At 40.1% G+C, this 20,807-nt stretch overlaps 1 protein-coding gene across 1 annotated transcript in view; it reads right to left on the bottom strand.

The window, feature by feature from the left end:
- The window catches only part of LOC144687205 (nitric oxide synthase 1-like), a 79,749-nt gene extending 60,202 nt beyond the window's left edge, over nucleotides 1-19,547 (bottom strand). Inside the window, 6 exon segments of the mRNA XM_078552967.1 lie at nucleotides 6,065-6,156; nucleotides 7,369-7,531; nucleotides 7,948-8,093; nucleotides 8,206-8,349; nucleotides 11,977-12,091; nucleotides 18,823-19,547. Coding sequence (XP_078409093.1) covers nucleotides 6,065-6,156; nucleotides 7,369-7,531; nucleotides 7,948-8,093; nucleotides 8,206-8,349; nucleotides 11,977-12,091; nucleotides 18,823-19,547 — 1,385 coding nt within the window.
- Between the last annotated feature and the right edge of the window lie 1,260 nt (nucleotides 19,548-20,807).

The following is a 20,807-nucleotide window of genomic DNA, read 5'->3' as shown; positions in this document are numbered from 1 at the left end:
AAAAAAGCTGCAAAAAAATTTTCTTGAGTCTGTACCTCTGAAGTGTAGAAATGTCTACATTTGATGCCAATGCTTTTCTAGGAGAAGGGGAAGTAACTTTTGAGGATTTAAAAATTCTGTCCCTCGAAGAGTTAAAAAAGCTAACTCAGGACTAGAGATTCCCTCAGATGAGATGTCTAATATTACTGAGGGTGGCCGGAACATAATGTCACAAATGTAAGGCAAGAGTACGAAAAGAAGTAGAATTGCTGAGAACGCAGTGAGATCAGGAACAAAAAGAATTCGAGTTCCAAGCATTAGAACTTGAGATGAGAAGAAGAGAAAGAGATGAGAGAGAATTTCAGGACAGAAAGAGGAAAAGGGAAAGAGAGAAAAAGGAAATGGAAAGAGAGAGGTGGGAAGAAGAGGAAGCTTTCCAAAGGGAATGGAAAGAGAGGCAGGAGAGAGAAAGGGAAAGGGAGGAAGTTTTCCAAAGAAGGTTGCATGAACTGGAAAGAGAGATAGAGGCCTCCAAGGCATCCGGTAAAATAATACTCCCAAGCAGTCAGGAACAATCTCTGCAGTCAAAAGAAGCTGAAAGGGCTGGAGGAAGCCAGCCGGGATCTGTAGAAATACAGGGAATCCAGAATGATTCAGAGGCCTTTAAGGGGGCAATAGATCCTGTTAGAGCTGGAGCAGCTCGGCAAGGGCTACTTGCAATCAAAGGGAACAGGCACTCAAAGTCTGCTGAGAGGCAGAGAGCTGGGAAGTGTTCAGTGAGGATTGGAGTAGTTAAGAAACAGCTTCTTGAATTTAAAACGGCCAAGGTTAGGTCTGTAGTTACCGAGGGTCCGGTGGAATTTAAATTGGACGAAAAGGATGACCTGGAAATTAAGTTACTCGGTACATTTTTTTGCAGAATTAAACAGAAGCCAGGGGATTTGCAAGACAAGGAAGAAGAGAGGTGCCACGCGCAGCTGCAGAGCCACGAGAAGGTAAAAGGGCCAGAAACAGGCCTGCAGAAGTACAAAGAAACAAGGTAGAACCTGAGCGAGTTAAAAGGATCAAAGTTAGACCAGCAGTAGTAAAGAAGGTCCATGAGGGACCTGTAATGGTTAAAAAGGAGGATAGGGTAGGGCCAAAGATCTTTTTGACAAATAGCTTCATGGCAGATTTTAACGGGGACAAGGGGAGTTCCCAAACAGAAAAGCAGATAGTGAGGGGCATGCCTCACTCAGTTGAAGAGCCACAAGGGAGTATGGCAGGAGCCGAACATTCACTTGGAGGCCATAATGTCCCAGGAGATGTGGAACAGGTTATGGGGAACGCAAATTCCCAAAACAATGGCGAATGCTATTGAACCAATGTTCTGTTTGATCAATAGCTTCATGGCAGATATAGACGGGGACGAGGGGAGTCCCCAAACAGAGAAACTAAAAGTGAGGGAGCTGCCTCACAGAGTCAATGAGCCTCATGGCAGAGCAGTAAAAGCTAACCATGTGAGCCAGGGTACCCTAGAGGACATGGGACCGAATAGGGACTGGCCCACCCCTACAGTGACTACATTGGGGAAGTCATTACCCTGTGAACAAGCCCACGCTTGCCGCCACCCAAAAGGAGAAGCAAGTGCTGCAGTTAACTCCCAGGCATCCAAAACAGGTGGGCCATATTCAGCCAAGGAGCCAGGGGAAGAGAAAAGGCTGGGATGGGAGTGGGAAAGGTTGGAGGAGATGCAGCCAATGAGGGGCTAGCAAAACCCTTCTCCCTGGAGATAAATAGGGGCACAGAAAGGCCCCAGACCCAGCCAGCTAATTTAAAAAGAAAGAAACCTGCATCCCTGCGGGATGAGCAGGAGGTCTGGCTAAACTACACCACTTTTCCAACTTTAGAGGGAGAACAGGGAGGGTCCCAAGTAGACATGCAGATGGTGAGGGGCATGCCTCATCTAGTTGATGAGCTGCAGAGCAGTGCAACAGGTGCTAAACCTCAGCCCTGAGGGCAGCCGAGTGCGTGGGACAATTAGAGGAATACTCCCTCCTAAGGCAAAAAAGGAAGAGAGGAGAGTCTACCCTAAAGTAGGCAAATTGTGTGGAAATCACAAGCAGAATAGCAGGGAAACCCACACAGGGGTTAGCCCTGGTGAAGCAGATGAAACCAAACAAGCTTTAGACCTCAGCCAGAACGGTGTTGATGAAAACTCGCTAAAAGTGAAATACCAGAACCAGAATCCCTACAGGAGGTGGAAGTCACAGCACGACCCACTAGCCTCGTGACAATTAGACCTGTAACAGTGCCTGGGTTTGACCCAGTAAATTCATGGGTTATAGATGTAGGCAAAGAGTTAAATCTGACAAGAACAGCTCAGCACAGCAGCCAATCAAATTCGCATAGTAACAGCCTTTGTGAAAGACGGTATGAGACTAGTACCAGAGACTCACCCAATGAGTCCACCGGGTTTTACTCTGTTTGAATTAGTTTACAGGCACCAAGTGTGAGGTCCGCTGAAACTAATCTAGGAGAGGCTTTTAGAGCAGGAGGAGCAACTCTCCATGTTAGGCTATGCAACAGCGTTCCGGGAGCAACTTATGAGAGTCTTTGAAGTGGCCCAAAGACACTTAAAAAGCTCCCAGAGAAGCTTGGCTATTCTTAGCAATTTGGGAGCTAACAGTTCAGGTAATACATCCAAACCCCATTGAAGATATTTAACTCAGCATCAAAGCAAGGGACGGACACAAGATTACTGACCAGAGATGACTATAAGAAAAATGAATGTACCCAAACCCCTGTCCAGAACTTAAAGTGATCCAGTTAAAACTGAAAAGATAATATTGATCAAGGCTAGAAGAAAGAATGCATGTGTGACTGTGTTTGTTGTTTTTATTTTTTTTTATCTTTGTAATCCACTTCCTGTAAAATTCCTATGTGGATTATACCTGACCAGCTAGTCCAGAGAGAACCTGGAATGTCGTACCTAAAAAGGTGTCACAACCACTTCAGACAGAAACACTTGAAAGAAAGAGATGAAATGCAAAAGAGTGAATCGTAATCTCCTGTGGTTGCAGAGACAATGGAGACTGATTGCCACTTCTCAGTAAAATATACAAACCATCTCCTGTTGAGCTATACCCCAGAACATCGAAATGGTCTGAGTTAAAAGAAACCAGACACTGGACCAAAGGCATGCTTGTTTTTTTCCCTTCTAGGAGTACACAAGGAAAGGGGTTAAAAAGCTAGCTGCAGATCTCATTCTGGTGTGCTAGTGTCTGTTAGTGAGAGTCACAGCAGAAGAAGATCGACTAGCACCCCTTTGCAGCTTGTAAGCAAAGGCTGTCTCCTCTCTCTCTGTTGCTAGGGGCAAGTCAGCAAAGCCACAATCGAAATAGGACATTTTCTTCAGTGAACCTGCAGAACCAACTATCCCTAAACCAACTGCTAAACGGCCAAAGTCAGCTCTATCGGGATCACCCAACTTAACGGCTGCAACGTTTCACCATCTATGCCTCACGGACAAGCCAAAGACGGATTCGTAGATCCTTTTTAAGTTTTATTTTTGGATTCAACTTCTCATTTCTGATCTGTGTGTATGTGTGTTGCATTTTTATAATTTTTTTCTCAGGTTTTTAGTAGGTAATAAACTTACTCTTTGACTCAAGAAAGTCTGGTTAAATTGGCTCCTTCTAAAACATAAATACATTTGGACTGGGGAAAAGCTATCCATGAGGGAAGGGACCTTGTTGCAACAAACCAAGAGGGTTGAATAAAGAAGGGGAGCCAGCTTATTCCTCCTCACCCGCAGGCATAACAAATTGGGGGTCCCTTTGGGAAGTTACCAAATTGGGGGACCTCAGCCATGGACTGATCGTAAATGGTTATATAGAGGAGAATGGGACAATGTGAATGCAGTTGTACCCAACTAGATGACGATGGAGAGGCGTTGGAGCAGGACAGTGTGATCAACCGTGACAAAGGCTGCAGACAGGTTGGGATGGATGAGGAGGGATAGTTTACCACTGTCAGTGGCATCTTAACAGCTGCACAATGAAACTACACGACCTTGGTAGAAAGTATATTGTTCATACAGTCATGAGAGTTACCTGAAGTTAAAGAAAACAATGGCAATTTGGTTTTAGATTACAGCTCTGGCATGAGTAGAGAGTAGATTTATTTTGTGTATCTAATGTGGGCAGGGGTGGAACCCTGGTTGGAGGGATTCCAATAAAGTGGGGCACACATCTAGGAGGTGACAACATGTTCAAGGACTTTGGAGAGGAAATGGAGGTTGGAGACGGAGTGCTAGTTTGCCAGGATGGAGGGGTGAAGGGTTGGCTTTTTGGGGAGAGGAGTAATGACAACAGATTTGAAAAAGGGAGAGAGACAGAAACTGAGGAGAGAGAACCGTGAACAATAACAGCTAACATGAGAACCAGGGAGGGAAGTATTATCATTTAACTAACCACACAAAAAGTTTTAAAGATCACATTCTTGAACAATGTATTTAATGAAAGATGGATGTGTTCTCACATTTACTAACATGAGCCTGAGCAATGTTAAAATGTTGTTTTTAAATCCAAGCTTAGAGTTTTCTATCAATTTGGATTTGAGTAGGAAATTAACAAAATGCAGACATGTATTCTAAAAATGAAACATTGTCTAGATTGTAGAATAAGATAAAACCTCTATAAAACCACCTGCTCAGTTGGCTGAGTGCTGAACCATAAGACACAGGGCGCCAATAGGATTCACTCAGCCTTTCATCCTTCTCCGATAGGTAAAATGAATACCAGCTTAGGAAGTTGGGGAGATAAGGGACAGGATTTTTCCCTTGGTGGGGGTGCTCGGCAGGGGCGGGCGGGGTCAACCATTGCCTGCAATTGGCTCCGCACCGTGATGTCATGCGGGTGGGCCAATTAAGGTGCGCCCTGCGTGGATTGCAAGCAGTAGTGCTGAGCATTGCCCGTGAGGTCGGGGGGAGGACAGAGAACCGGGCCTAGTGCACAGTTCACCCATGCGCGAGAAAGAGCTCTTCCGTGCCTCAGGGAGATTGAAGCACCGTGTAAAAAAAAAATGAAGAGAATAAAAATTTAATAAAACATATCCTCTCATGTCACAGAGTCACATGAGCTGGGACTTGTTTTTAATTCAAAAATAAAGTTTTTATTTAATGTTTATTTGCTTTAGGAAACCTCATCCCACTTGTGGATGAGGTTTCCTAAAAAATGTAAAGGCCGCTTGGCCTTTTCGCCTGCCCACCAACCATAAGGTTGGGTGGGCAGCGTAAATTTGAATTTAATTAGATTGTTAATGGCCTTAATAGGCCTTTTAATTATCGGCGGGTGCGCATTTGATTCCGGCATGCCCTCGCCAAACGGAATGTCACAAGACTGTGCGATGATGTCAGGATGCACGCCCAACGTCATTGCGCGTCATTTTACACTCAGGCATGTCAGGTGCACTCCCGCATGCCAAGCGCAATATTCTGCCCCAGGAGATTGCAAGGACTGTGCGCAGTGCTTGATACTCTGTAACTGTTCTTGGACCATTCTTGTCATATGCAATAGGAATGGAGATCAGTACTCTGATATGCTACTCACATGGCTAAAGTAACGGGGAAATCTAATTGGAATTGTGCAAACTGTATACATAATAATGCTGAGAAGAATTCCTACTTCTCCAAACATTGCTTAATTACATTGCATGGTGTGCGTAGTTCAGTTCCCTGGTCAATGATCTCGGCTCACAAATGTAATTTTATATTGAAGAATGAAATATTATCTTGAAAAATGAAGAATGCCTGTTCTGAAGAATGAAATATTTCACTGCAGTGTGACTTGATATCTTTGGAAGATCAGAACAATAAATTGCAGGATTAAAAAATACTCAGCCAGTAATAATGCTATTTATTTAGAAATGGTGAAGGTGTCTGTTAAATTGTTGACAAAGCAATATCATACAAGTTTGTAATTTTGCGGGGCGATATTGTACAATATAATTTCTATTCCAATAGTTATGACTCTGACTAATTTTCTAGCTATGCATGGATCCTCAGATAAAGTTGAGCAATGAAATGAACTCCCATGGCACTGACCTGAGATTCCTCTTGTTGGTTGTATATTTGATGTGATTACAAATATAGTTGAACATTCCATGAGCACTGGTACAGTCACGGGCATCAAAAACCTGCAAACATTACAGCAAAATTAGCGGACTCATAAAAAGGCAATCTATCAGATGCTATTATTTTATTTTCAAGTACTATTTTCCGCTGTTTCAAATTTGTCTTCTTTCTTCTATAATATTATTCCGTGTTCCCGAACCAACATAATATCCAGTACATAGCACGTAGTACTATAAAAACACAGAGCTGTAGGATGCTTCTGAATGATAGAGAAATCCCATTAATGGCTTTAGGTGCAATTTCAGAATCTTACAGTAATGCTGGTTAAATTCTGCAGTGTTCGAAAGGAAAAGATTATCCGGTCTGGAGTTACCCATTTCCACCTGTTGGTTATATTTCTGAAATAACATCCACAGGGTAATGAGCATTTGTTAGAGAAAGATGAGCTAATCCCTTGAATGAGGCCCCCAACTAGAACCATTAAAGAATTCCACATAAAAATCTTTCTCTTTCAGATGCTGGCAATTCTACTGTACGTTTGCAACATAGTGTTTTTTTAAGTTAAAATTATTCACACATGTCCTCTGTATCTCTACAGGATCATATTATTTTAGTTGTCGTCTTGGTAATTGAGTCTTATTTATCAATTGGTGGAAACTCGTCAGGATAGATCTTGACTTAGGGCGTTAGTGTAAAACAAGTTATCGCAAGTTGGCAGCCTCCTTGATGGAAATAAAAATCAATTGAAATGTAAAATCCACTATCATCCATTATACACTAGGGGGAGTTGGTAGCATAGTGGCAATGTCACTGAACTAGCGATTCAGAGACCCAGGCTAATTCTCTGGAGACATGTGTTCAAACCACAATGCGGCAGCTGCTGGAGTTTAAATTCAATCAATAAAATCTGGAATTGAATGCTAGTCTCAGTAATAGTGCCACAAAACTGTCATCAATTGCCATAAAAGCCCTTCTGCTTCATTCAAGAAAACCTGCAATGCTTACCGAGTTCTCACCTACATGTGACTCCAAACCTGGCTGATTCTTAACTGCCCCCTGAAATGGCCTGGCAATTAAGTTCAAGGGCAATTGGGGATGGGGAACAAATGCTGGCCTTGCCACTGATGTCCATGCCCACATCCCATGAAAGAATAAAATTACACCTAAAGATTGAAAAATAAATTTGGCATTCTTTTTGTATTGCATTCGCCTTTCTCTGCTCTTTACACCTCCATTTGTGATAGCACTATTCTCATACAATCCTTGGCAAATACCTGCAACTTAGACCACTGGATCCTCCCAATACAGCGGGTAGCATTTCGCCAGGCATGCTTGGCCCCATAAATTAGCTCGGTATCTTTAAACTGGTAAGTGCCAGTTGTTTCAATTTTGTTTGTCACCTCCTCGATCCTCTGAAGGTGGGCCTTAGACTCATGCCTACAGTGTAAAACAAAGAACTTTATACTTGTAATAAATAGCACCCAATATAACTGAATGTTTACTTGGGAGACAAAAGTTCCATTTGCCATGGTCTATGCTAGTTTTTACATTTTTGAATGCTTTTTCTTTTAGTTTTATTTTGACCCTTACCTCTTTAGTCACCCATAGTTTTGGCAAATAAAGCTATTTCCCTTTAGGGGTAAAAACTGGTTCCGTATCAGGTTACATTCTTTTTTGAGCACCTCCAGCTGTTCTACCCATTAACAGATTGGCCCAGTTTACTGTGGACAGTCGACCGGTGAGTTACCCAAAGTATACAAGCATGTGACTCCTCAAGAGAATTTTACTTAATCTAATTATTGAAATTTGAATCAGGTAAGATCATTTTAAACAGGTGTAAATTAAATAATTGCCTTCTGATGGACGTATAATACTGGTTAATAAAGTCTGCTGCCAGTGGAAGTAGCTTCTCATTTTTTCGGGATTCATTGGGTTTTCTTACTTGCTGATTTGGCATCATAATTGATCCCATGCAAATCTGTTCTGTACAGCCAGCTGCCTGCAAGCACAAAACATGTTGAACATTTTCTGGAACCGTAACACACTTATCTGCATTAAAATGCTCAAAAGTTGCCAGCAAAGGCCACAATTTGAAGATCTGAAAAGCTGACCTTTACTGTTCCAGAGTTCAGATGCAATGTGTCGTTTAAAACAGCGCCTGTTTCCCAGTTCTTTATCTTAATAAAACGGGGACATTTGGATGGACTGCCATTTGACAAACTTTTCATAGGTGACGCTCCCCCGGATGGGATTATCTGAAATAAATTAACCATTCACTTTAGTTTACAACAGCTTGTTGAAATCAGTATGTGTAAATGCACAGCAAAGTTACCAAATAACATGACGTTAAAAGGGAATCAGAGTTTTCCCTGTATGGTACCAACACAGACACATAGATTAACTTCTTAAAATTTGGCGGTCTGGGTAAAATGAGTCAGTATTTTCCACTGTAGGAATACAGTTCAAATCTGGAATGAGGCAGGTGAAATAAAGGTTTTAATTCTGGTGTCTGTAAGTGGTTAAAACCCAGGGAGCTAATGTGTCTAGCATACATGAGATGACATTACAAAATAATTTGGCAAATCGGGAAAATGATCTATGATTTAGTAAGACTATTCAGGGTAGTCACAGAGTAGGAGAGTTCTTTCTCAAGTTAGCATTTACAGTGACCCCATCATCCACCATTATGGAGGCTGTTGGTGGATAATGAAAATGAGAGGTACGGAGATGAAGATAAACAAATACACTGCAAACAGGAAAAGAAGCGTTATTTATTTTTGATATCCCCTGTCCGGAAAACATTCCAGCAGATAATCAGGCTGACAGATAATTTAAATGTAACTAATATAAGCTGTAATTGTATTGACTTTATTATGTTATACAGGTAATCAGAACTGGGATAACCAGCTGGAAATGAAAGCCTTAAGTTTCTGAATTTAGTTCTCTTTAAGCAGGGACAATGAGCAACACTTTACATTTAAGCTGATTTAAAGCTTTGAATTTGAATAATTTTTGCAAAGAATTTGCAATATTACTGATTGAAGTATATAAGATCCTGAACGGTATTGACAAGGTGGACGTGGGTAGGATGTTTCCTCATGTGGCTGAGTCCAGAACTAGCGGGCACAGTTTTAAAATTTGGGGTCGCCCTTTTAGGGCAGAGATGAGGAGAATTTTTTTTCTCTCAGAGGGTCATGCGACTTTGGAACTCTCTGCCTCAGAAGGCAGTGGAGGTGACGTCATTGAATAGTTTTAAGGCGGAGGTAGATAGATTTTTGCTAGGCATGGGAATCAAAGGTTATCAGGGGTAGGTTGGAATGTGCATTTGAGACACAAACAGATCAGCCATAATCTTGGTGAATGGCAGCAGAACAGGCTCAAGGAGCCGAATGGCCTACATTTGCTCCTATTGCATATGTTTGTGTTGTAAGGATCAAATGAAGTTAAATAAAAACAAAAGAAATGCCAATTTGAAGAGATTGGTTACATTGACATTCAGCACAAGGGTACTTTCCTTAGGTATGTATCTAAGAAACTGCTGGAAAAACACAGTTACAGCCAGTTGTTACTGTCTGGGGTTGCCAAAATATTCTTTGCATATTTTGTTTTGCAGTTCAAGGCACTCAAGAAAGACAATTTCATGTGCTTAAAGCCTCTTGCACATCCCCGATTTTTATTGGTCCATCATTAGGCAGTTGTGCCTTCAGCGGCCTAACCTCTAACTTTGGATTTTCATCCTGAAATCTCTCTGCCTGTCTACGTATTCCAATTAAACCTATCACTTTGAACATGCTGGTCACTTGTCCAAATATCTTTTCATTCGGCTTGGTGTCACATTTGTCTTATAATGATCCTGTGAAGTATCTTGGCATGTTTTTCATTTAATGCTACAAGTTCAACTGACTCTCAGGAATGTTTGTCGAAATAATAGTCTGGTGGAGAAAGGGCAGACAATGGTCAGGATTTCCAGTCCCACAGCAAAATTCGCGCCCGATGTCAACTGTCAAGTTTTTCGGCCCGTTTTCCAGATGATTTCCATGTGGGCGGGACCAGAAAATCCCGGCCAATGACTGCAACACAGGACATTATCAGCTGTGTAGTTCAGTAGCACCAATCTCTTGCAGGTCAGATCAGTTGAGATTTTAAAAGGAACCTCACTAATAGCAGGATAGCAAACCAACGAGCAGTCAAGTAAAGCAATGCTCTAACTTCTCATTACGGCTGCAATTTAACGGCCCCTTGACGAACAGGCTGGGAAGGCTGGCAAAATGGCGCATGAAGGCATCAGACTCATGCCTGGTGTCTTCCTGCCACCATGTCATTTTGCCAGTGGCAGGAAATCTGGCAGAATGGCAACCTGCACGGAGCCCAATTGAGCCACTTAACTTGCCAATTCAGGGTCTTTTCCTGTCTCCAACTGCATTTTGTCCACTTCAGGGGTCCCACTGCCACATGCCAGCTGGTGTGGAGGTGGCTTTCTTTTTGGACACTCCACGGCCCACGGCGGGGCCCTTGGTGGGTATGGCTGCCTCCACGGCAATGGCACCACCTGCACTCTGTGATGACCATGCCTGGCCCCTGGCAACCCCAACCCCGATTATTCCTCTTCAAGGCTGCCTCAGCCATTAAGTCACATTTTCCTCAGAGCTGCAGCCGCAGCAATAGCCACCATTAGCTAGGAGGCTGCTGAGCTACCAGCACTGTCGATTCCTCTTGTGGGTGGGCTGCATGGCCACCAGCAGGGTTTTGCCTTGCTGTGTCCTGTTGCCCACTGAAGCCGAGTCGCCTCCCATTTGCAATGCTGGTGGGAGGCTTCAGACAGTTGGCAAATTTCCAAGCTATGTCCTTACCCAGAATAAAAGGCTTCAACTTAGTTTTTTTAAAGTTTCTATTTGCCATTGGATTAACAATGATTTGAAAAACTTGTTTTTTTCCCCAAATTTCTACCTTTTCTCCCAATTCTTAAAGACATCACTGGCTGAATAAATGCTGACCATGCCCTGCTATCTCACCCAAATGCCCAATTAAAGTGTATGAGTCGGGACACAGGGGCTGTATTTTCCGGACCCACCAGTGGCCGGTGTTTTCTGGTGTCACCGAAAGTCAATGGGCCTATGGCTGGCTCTCCAAATTTTTCGTTCCTGCCCACGATAGGTCCCGCCTGCAAATCCCAGCCAGAGTGACAATAAACTACTCCACCATGATGTAGCAGCTGAATCCAATCATAACCTCATGTGATGTACACATGTGCACTCAGTCATTGGTTGGTGATCAGAACCAATGGCTCTGGCTGATTATTTTCCCCCTCTCTAGCCCATGGACGCCAAAAAGAATTATAATAAAAGCAAAATACTGCGGATGCTGGAAACCTGAAACAAAAACAGAAAATGCTGGAAAAAAACTCAGCAGGTCTAACAGCATCTGTGGAGGGAAAGGCAGAGTTAACCTTTCGAGTCCGTATGACTGAAGAAGAGTCATGCGGACTCGAAACATTAACACAGATGCTGTTAGGCCTGCTGAACTTTTTCCAGCATTTTCTGTTTTAGCGTTGAAAAAGAATTATAGTGTCCTTTAGTTAAGATTCAGGTTGTGTAACTCACTGCACTTATCTAGTAAAAGAATGGGAGTGTTAAAATAATGAAATACTTTTCCTCGAAGCTTATTTCCACGCTGCAATCAACTGGATCAAATACTTTCTAATTGATGTTTCCAATTTTGAACATTGCATATTTTTAAAATGTATCAATAAAATACTAACTGTTAATTAATCAGGAATGATCCAAGTGCTTACTTAATGCCATTTTTGTTACCAAACAGATCTTTATTGTTTGATATTTAATGTATTTGTGATGTCAGCCAGTGTTAGCAGTAAATTCTCTTACCTGTTCAGAATAAGGGTTAGGAAGAACTGTTGGCATATTTTCATTTTTCCATAGATCATAAAACACTTGGTCATTCTTGGCTTGAGGTTGCAAACACTGCTGGCTTACCTCATCCCTGTAGGTGAACATTATTTTTTAATACTTCATTGATAATAAAACAGACTTATACACCTTTTCCAATTCATCAATGATTCATGGGAGAATACAAACTTAATACTGTACTTCAATACAATTTCTTTGGCATGTGTGTGTATATATCTATATATATATATAATATATATAATATATATATATGCTATTCATGCCATCTCACTGGGGTTTCAACTAACCGTATCCCAAAGAGATCAAGAAAATCCCTATGGAAATCCTATCCCTTTTTTCATCTCTTTCTTCTCGGGCTTCATGTGTTTTTCTCAAGTGGGTAAATGGTTGTACTATGTGTGGAAAGAGTGGGCTTGATTGCCCCAATGGGTTTTTCCCAATCTAGTGAGAGACAGAAAAACAGAGACTGAGGGAGAGAGAGAGGGAGACAGAGGAAGACATAGAGAGAGAGAGAGAGAGAAATGGCACAATATAGCATAAAGAAGCCAAATCAATGCTTGGTCGTAAAAGGAATCAGATGAAGTGAGATGAGCACCAAGAGCACAGTTATATTTACCACATCACTTCAATTTATACAATAGTCTCTAACCAGTGATTTCTGTCCGAATTTTATACCTTGATGCAATCACCAGAATATTTTTTGTGATACATCAATACTATACAATAATGCATGTGATTACCAAATAAATCAAAAGTGACATCTTAAATATGGCAAATCGAAAAGAACTAAACACGTTTATCAATGAGTATGGATCTTAATTAGACATAAAATCAGTTCTTCCTCACAACAACCTATAGCTCACCCTTTGAGCTCCTGCCTGATGATGTTGGACTAAGCTGAGAAAAGCTGACTATAGGATGTATAACTGTGCACTGGGAGTTGGCCTGCTGTTATTAGAGCCATTGGTCATGGAGCTGAAAATAAATAATGGACCAGAATGACTGTGACAAAAATAGCTAATTTTACAGTTAAGAAGGGTCACACTTGGGTAGGTCATATGCTAACACCCCTATCAATTAAACAATCCATTTTATTTACTATTTTTCTAAACAGGCCTCACATCCAATGTGTCGATCGGTTTTATTTTGTCTTATAATCAGCTACCTAGGACTGTGCCAGAGATATTGTTGAAAATTATTACTATGTGATGGAAATGTTCATCTGAAAATGAGGAAAATGAAGAATATGCAATGAAGAGTTGGTTAATGACAGATAGAGATTATCAAGGATTGACGAGAATTGGTGTTGTATCAAAGGATTATGTCATGAGGCAAGGCTGTGAGAAAACGTCAAAGAAAGCAAAACACATGGGATCTTATAACAGTCTACAAAATAATAAACAGTGTGGACGAAGTAAACGCTGGCAGCCTCCCAATATTCTTCTTCTGAAAAATTCAGCCCTCGCAGTGTAAATAGCTTCCTACATCTGTACTGTATTCGCCTGTAGTGACCTCAAACTGTTAAACTGCCCACAGTTGTCAAATACCAAAGTTCCTGGACAATCTTACACTCTACTACTTCAATAAAACTGTGTAACCATGATCACTGACATTGAATGCCAAATCCCAGTGTCAGCACATGCAAATCAAGGAGTCAAACTAAGACTTGTGATCTCCTCAAAATGCACTTGTCAGGTGGTCTTTTATTTCTGACTCCAGTCTTCCTCTCTGTCTCTCTCTCTCTCTCCCTTGCTTTCTAAAGTTCATAAAACACAAAACAAATACTAGAACAAGTGTGCACTCAGGATATTCTCATGTTTTCTCTCTCATATACTCATCTACACAGAAACAGCTTCTCTGATTATAAGATAAACATTTTGAATTTGTCTTCAAGTTTTTTTTTGGCAGAGCCTACAAAAACCTCAAGAGAAAATTATTTCTCATGATAATGGACTGAACAGCACTAGATCCTGGAAAATTAACTGCACTGCACATGTTCAGATATGATAGTCAGAATTCAGCCGACCATGTCACAGTTTTGGCCATAAATATCAAGTCAAAGTCCAGTCTTGTGAGAGATTCTGTGGTTTTAAAGTAAAATCTTTAATGCAGGCATTAAAAGACAATTCAATAATTCAAGATAAATGTAATCATATTATTTACGAAATTTTATATGCATTTTTATTTTTTGAATCCTTATTTTAGGCATTAGATACTTCAATTAATGAAGAAAAGATGGTAGTTTATTTTGGGGGGTTTCAAATGGCACTGTGAGAGGTCAAAACCCATTGGTCAGATTGTTCAACTTGGTGGCCAGATTGTGTAGTGATAAGATCAGACATTCATTTTTCATTGTAACGTGCACCTCGGGATTCATGAACGAAAAGCTTGACACAAAAAAGTGACAACAGGAAGTCAAATGGCATAACTGCGCTGATATAAGATTTCTATTATAAGTCCACTCTGCAACTGGCACTGATGTTGCAAAGGTAAAAAGCCAATAGTCCAAATCAATAAATCAGGATGCAATCGTTTAAAGCAACAGAACATTGAACAAAGCTGGAAGATGTGCAGAAATGCACTTGAAAGCAATTGAATAAATAGCAAGGGTGTTATGTTAACAGAACTCAGCTAGTCAGCTGCTTAAAAAGACACAAATTCGGAAAACACACAAGCACAGTTAAGATGATGAATGCAAAAGTAAATTCTTTGGGCTCTCTTTTGTCCCAAGATTCAGGCAGGTGTTTCTTAATCTTTTTCCATCTTCTAGGTAATAAACAAGAGATTATCAAGTACTTTCTATGGATAAGGATTCAATAAAAGGTCTCAGCTGGAGTATCGTGTACAATGCTGGACACCAAATTTTCCATAGGTTATTAAAGCCCTGAGAGGATAAAGAGGAGGTTTCCCAGGAATATGCGATTTCAGTTATGTGGTGAGGCTGGAGAAGCTGGGATTGCTTCATATGGAGCAGAAAAGTTTGAGGGGAAATGTAATTGTGGTTTTCAAAATAATAAGGGGTTTTGATAAAGCAATTAGGGAGGAACTTTTTCTTCTGGCAAGTGAGTTGGTAACCAAAGGCCGTGGATTTATAATAATTGACAAATTAACTGGAGGAGAAATGTTTTTCACACAGAGGGTTGTTAAGATCTAGAATGTCTTGCCTGAAAGGGCAGTGGAATCAGATTCCATAGGGATTCTCAACAGGCAATCGGAAATAGGCTTGAAGGAAACTAATTTGCTAGGAGAAGAGGGCTGGGTATGGGATTAATTTGGACAGCCCTTTCAAAATGTTTTCAATGATACGATGGTCTGAAAAGCCTTCTTCTGTGCTGTAAGAATCTATGATTCTAAAACATATTTCAGGATACTAGGACAGGGAGCAACAGGTTAAAATTGCTGAAAGGATTATTGTTAACATGATAAATTTCAGATGAGTCATAAACACTTGGAACAAGGTCTCAATGGGTGGAAGAGGCATGACATCAGATTCATCCAATCGTGTGTTAGATGATGCAATTGCAAATGGGGTGGTGGTGGGGAATGTGGGAGGGTGACGAGGCATGGGGCTTTTATTTTGGACAGCTGAGCTAAAGTTTTAATTTTGAGAGTGACCTGGTTGAGTCAGATGCAAAAGTCTAAAAACAAAGTAAAATCCATTTAGCAGGTAATACCTGAAAATATTTATCTCCTCGAACTGCGCTAGGGAATTAGTCTTTTATTTTTGATTGCAATCTCTTTCTCTCTCCTCTCTCTCCCTCTCTCTCTTTCTCACTTTACTTTCTAAAGTTTATAAAACACAAAACAACAACTACAAGTGTGCACTCAGAATATTCTCATGCTTTCTCTCTCACATATACATTCACAGAGAAACAGCTTCTCTGATTTTAAAATAAACCTTTTGATTTTATTGAGCTTTTGGCAGAAATTACAAAAAACTCAGGAGAAAAATCCTTCTAATTATAGTGAGCTGAACAGTACTGATGGATCCTGGAAAATTGGGTACTTTGCACATGTTCAGACATAGTCAGAATTCAACTGTCACAGCTCTGGCCATAAGTATCAAGTCTAAATCCAAACTTTTGAGAGTTCCTGAGGTTTTCAAGTAAAAACGTTAATGGAGGCATTAAAAAATACAAAAGACAATTCAACAATTGAAGATAAATGTAATCTATTATTTGTGGGTATGCACTTTTGAGTATTTTTATTTTTTTGAATCCTTGTTTTGGACATTAGATATTTCAATTACTGAAGAAAAGATGGTAGTTGATTTTTTGGTGTTTCAAAAAGAATGTTGAGAGATTTGTCAGAACCCATTAGCCAGATTGTTCAATCTGGTGGCCAGATTGCTCAGAGTGATAAGATTAGACATTCAGTCTTCATTACAAATGTGCACCTTGGGATTCATGAACGAAAAGATTGACACAAAAATTTGACAGAAGTGTGACTACAGGAAGTCAAATGGCACAATAGGAAGTGTACGCTGATATAAGATTTTTATTATCAGTCCACTCTGCACTTGCACCCATGTTCCAGAGGTTAAAGGCCAATGGTCCAATTCAACAAATCAGGATTCTATTATTTAAAGCAACAGACTTTGGACAAGCTGGACTATGTGCAGAGGTGCATTTGAAAGCAAGTAAATAATTAACACAGATGTTACATTAACATGTCTCAGTTAGTCATTTGTTAAAAAGGCACTTATTGCTGTATATTATGATTGGAAAACATGTAAGCACAGCTGATATTTAATGCAATTTTGTTTTTGTTTTTTTCTAAAATTAAATCAGGTACTTCTTAATTGCACAGTAACTAACAAACACCACATTCAGCAGTGAAGCAAAAGGCTGTGATACTACATTATCTATAATTTTGATGTCTCACATTCTATTACCATTTATAACTGATCATATCGATGGCATGTATCAATAGATGCCTTAATTCTTTTTCTGCATATGATGCATTGGTCAGCTTTCTTCGGTTGACAAACTTTGTCTAGTGTTTAATAAACAGCCTGGAAACTATTTTGAGTCATATTATTGCACAAAGCCTCATACCTTCATATGAAGCTGCTCTGCCCTCAATTTTAATGGGATTGTTAACTCCGCTGTTAAAATAGTGGGAAAGGAATTTGATACAAACATATGAAGCACTAAAATAGGACAGCGCATTTTCCAAATCATGTTCCACATAAGAGACTGTTAGCTAAAATGAAAGCTCATGGAATTGGAGGGCCTACTTATGAGATTGGTTAGGCTGTAGAAGGCAGAAAGTAAAGAGTAAGGATAATGGGTTTGTACTCCATTGAAAGAAAGTGGCTAGGGGGATTCCACAAGTATCTGTGCTAGAGACTTCACTATACATTATATTTATTAATGGCCCAAGCAACACGATGGAGAACCAAATATCCAAGTTTGCTGATGACACAAAGATTGGTGGATTAATCTTTGGGTAAATAGTGTAGTCAAGAGCTTGACATTACAAAGCTTGACAAAACTGTGGTAGATGGATTTCAACGCAGGTAAGTTTGAAATTCATCTGTTTTGGACCAAAAAAAAGGATAGATCCAAGTATTTTGTTAAATGATGAAATGTTAGAAACAGTGGAGGTCCAAAGATATTTATATGGTAACCTACGCAGATCATTAAAATGTAGCAGTCAGGTGCAAAAACACCCAAAACGGCTAAATGAGCCTTTATAATTAGAGGGCTAGAATATAATGGGGTGAATGATTTGCTACAGCTATAGAAAGTCCTGGTTAGATCATATCTGGAGTAATGTGTACAGTTCAGGCTCCACAACTTAGAAAGGATCTATTGGCCTTAGAAAGTGAGCAGTGCAGTTTCACCAGAATGTTACCAGGGCTCCAAGGGTTAGATTATGAGGAGGGATTACAAAAACTAGGTTTGTATTCCCTGAAAAATAGAAGGTTAAGGAATGATTTGATTGAAGTTTATCGGATTTTGAAAAGAGTTCATTGGGAGGAGGATACCTTTTATCCCAACGTGGGGGAGTCATGGTAACATGGAATTGTAAAATCATAGAATGGAAGATGGTGCAGATTGGCCCATCGTGTCTGTGCCTGCCTTCAGCAAGGGCAGTTTAGCAAGACCCCCTCACCTTGTCTATTCCCTGTAACTCTGCAAATTTTTCTCTTCAGGTAATTATCCAATTCCCTTTTTTGCAAAACTTTATAACATTTGCAACTCTCCAGTCCTCTGGCACCACCCACGTACCTAAGGAGGTTTTGAAGATTATGACCAGGTCGCTCTGCAATTTCCACATAAAGTTAAAATCAGAGCTCCCTTCAGGTAAGAAGTTAGGAAACACTTCTTCAGAGAAAGTGTGGAAGAAATATAGAACCCTCTTCTACAAAAAGCAATAGATGTTAGCTCAATTAAACATTTTAAATCTGAGATTGACGGATTTTTTTGTACCCTAGGGCATGAAGAGATAAGGAGGCAGATTGGGTGGATGGAATTAGAATACAGATTAGCCTTGATTTCATTGAACAACTTGCTTGAGGTGCTGAATGGCCTCCTCATGTCCCTGTGTTCTGTAGAACAAAAAAATTAAGGGATGCGTTGGGATTGACTTGAAGAAATTTCCTTCAGTGCACTAATTGTAGGAAAGTCTTAAATATGTTCTTTATAAAGATGTTCATGACTATCACATATTCCTGTCCCTTCCCCCCATAAGGATCATAGAACATGGTTTTTGCCGCTCCTGCCCATTTTCATACCCATTCCCAGAATAAACAAAAAACTGGAAAAATAATTGGGCCAAATTGTAACGTTTGCTTACCTGTCCACTTGGACTTCTGCATCACACTTCTCTGGCTTTTTACTGTTCTTCAGCAGATTTAGTACAGGTTCAATTTCTTTAAGAAGCTCATCGTTCTCAGCTGTCCCATCTTTCATCGAGTTGTTTGTGTTGGTAAAACAGGCATCTGATCCCTTTAAAGAGTTTTCATTAACTAAAGACATCATTCCTTTGATCTGAATTAGGGGATTGGACTTCTGTGGGGTCTCATTTTCCCATGTCTCTGATGCTGGGTTACAGGTGTCTCTCATCCTTTTATCTTCAGCTTTGAGGTTGTCTTTGCTTTGGATGCCTTGAATGGGTGACTCACTTGGTTTGGTAACAGGAACCAAAGGCTTGGTAATACGCACTGTTTTGGGTGTCCCATCACTAGTGAAGGTGGTCTCCAGGTGAGTGGAGAAACCTTCTGGACCCCTCAAAATCAACACAACAAAAGTCTCTGGGGCTATGTTCTTCAGCATCTCCAGAGCGTGTTCATAAGGTACATCAACCAGAGGCTTGTCATTGGCAGCCACAATGATATCTCCAACCTGCACCAAACCGCTCTCCTCTGCTGTCCCACCACGAATTATGTCAGAGATGATCACAGGGGGATTACACACCCACTGCTTCACTAAAAAACCAATACCACCCATCTTGCATTTAAATAGTCAGAAAGATATGATGTTTGGTTGCAACTGCTGGACTTGGAACTCATTCTTCTCCATGATTCAGCCGTTTCTCGGGGGAATAAGCTACTGTTTGACTTTTAAATTAACTACTTCTGTCTTTACAATTCTTAAAATGAAGTATCTATTTCTGACCAAACATCAACAAAATACAATAGAAGCTACTTTAAGTACTGTAGTAACTTTATATGTATCTAGAGCTCATCCAACATAATTAACCTGTGCTCACATTTGGGTTCTTCCAGTCTTCATAAAGCTCCTAGTTCACTTGAAGAAACACTGTACAATATCGGTTGAGGGAGCCAAATAGCACTAATTCTTGCTGTAATAAAAAGAAAATGTTTTCATTTAACATTTGTTTTAAGAAACTGCTCAGTGAATACATCCATAAAATAACTTCAACAGTATGATTTTTCCATCCCAAATGTATTTGTGCAAAATCAAAATGGTTACCTCTGGAGAAAAGAACATCTATGTATTAACCATTTGTTCAAATCCTTGAAGTTACTTGGGACTGAGAATCACCTTGCTACTTTTGCGATCCTTCTTTATGGTTAACTCCACCTTACCAACAATATATTCACAGACTAAACAGTGGAGATTGAGAGCTGCAGAATTCACAGCAAACTGGTCCCCAAACATATTCATAGTACTTACAACATAGAATGGTTATTTTGCCTTCATTTTGTGGAATTGACACAATAAGTCAAGATAAGAAGGGATACTGCAGGTCTAACATGGTTTTGAAAGTGGACACCAACTGCCAGATTAATAGAGATTCACTGGGATGGTAGTTGCTATCATGAAATTAATTAACACTGAAAGCAAAATCTCTTGGTTGTTGTGGCCTTCCGATCAAGGAAGTGTTGACGGTAACCCAGAATTTGGTACCCTTCTGTCTCAAAGCTCTTGTGCTGATCAAAATAAGTTCACAATTTTCATTTCAATTTAAGTCTTATTATAATGTCTGAAACCTCCTGTGAATCATAAACTTCAGCTCAGCTTCTGAAAAACTAATCCCTGAGAACAAGGTGAAGACACTACATTAAATATTTTTCAGCAGGTTTTTAAGAGATATAAATTTAAAATAACAATAGTAAAGCCTGTCATGAAGCAAACTAGAGTTTTGTAAATGTTTACTTACTTGTGTGGCAGATTGTGTGGCTATATAATTGGGCAACTGATCCCACAAAGGAAAGTGGGACCTAACAACATGAAATTATAATAATTAAAGCAGATATTAAAGTATCCTTCTTGGTTTAAAGATAATAGTATGTTTGGAATAATGAAGAAATGGAG

The sequence above is a fragment of the Cetorhinus maximus genome, chromosome 12, assembly GCF_964194155.1.
Source record: "Cetorhinus maximus chromosome 12, sCetMax3.hap1.1, whole genome shotgun sequence".
NCBI lineage: Eukaryota > Metazoa > Chordata > Chondrichthyes > Lamniformes > Cetorhinidae > Cetorhinus > Cetorhinus maximus.
The sequence above is the reverse complement of the archived record's forward strand: the minus strand, read 5'-3'. Positions and strand labels throughout refer to the sequence as shown.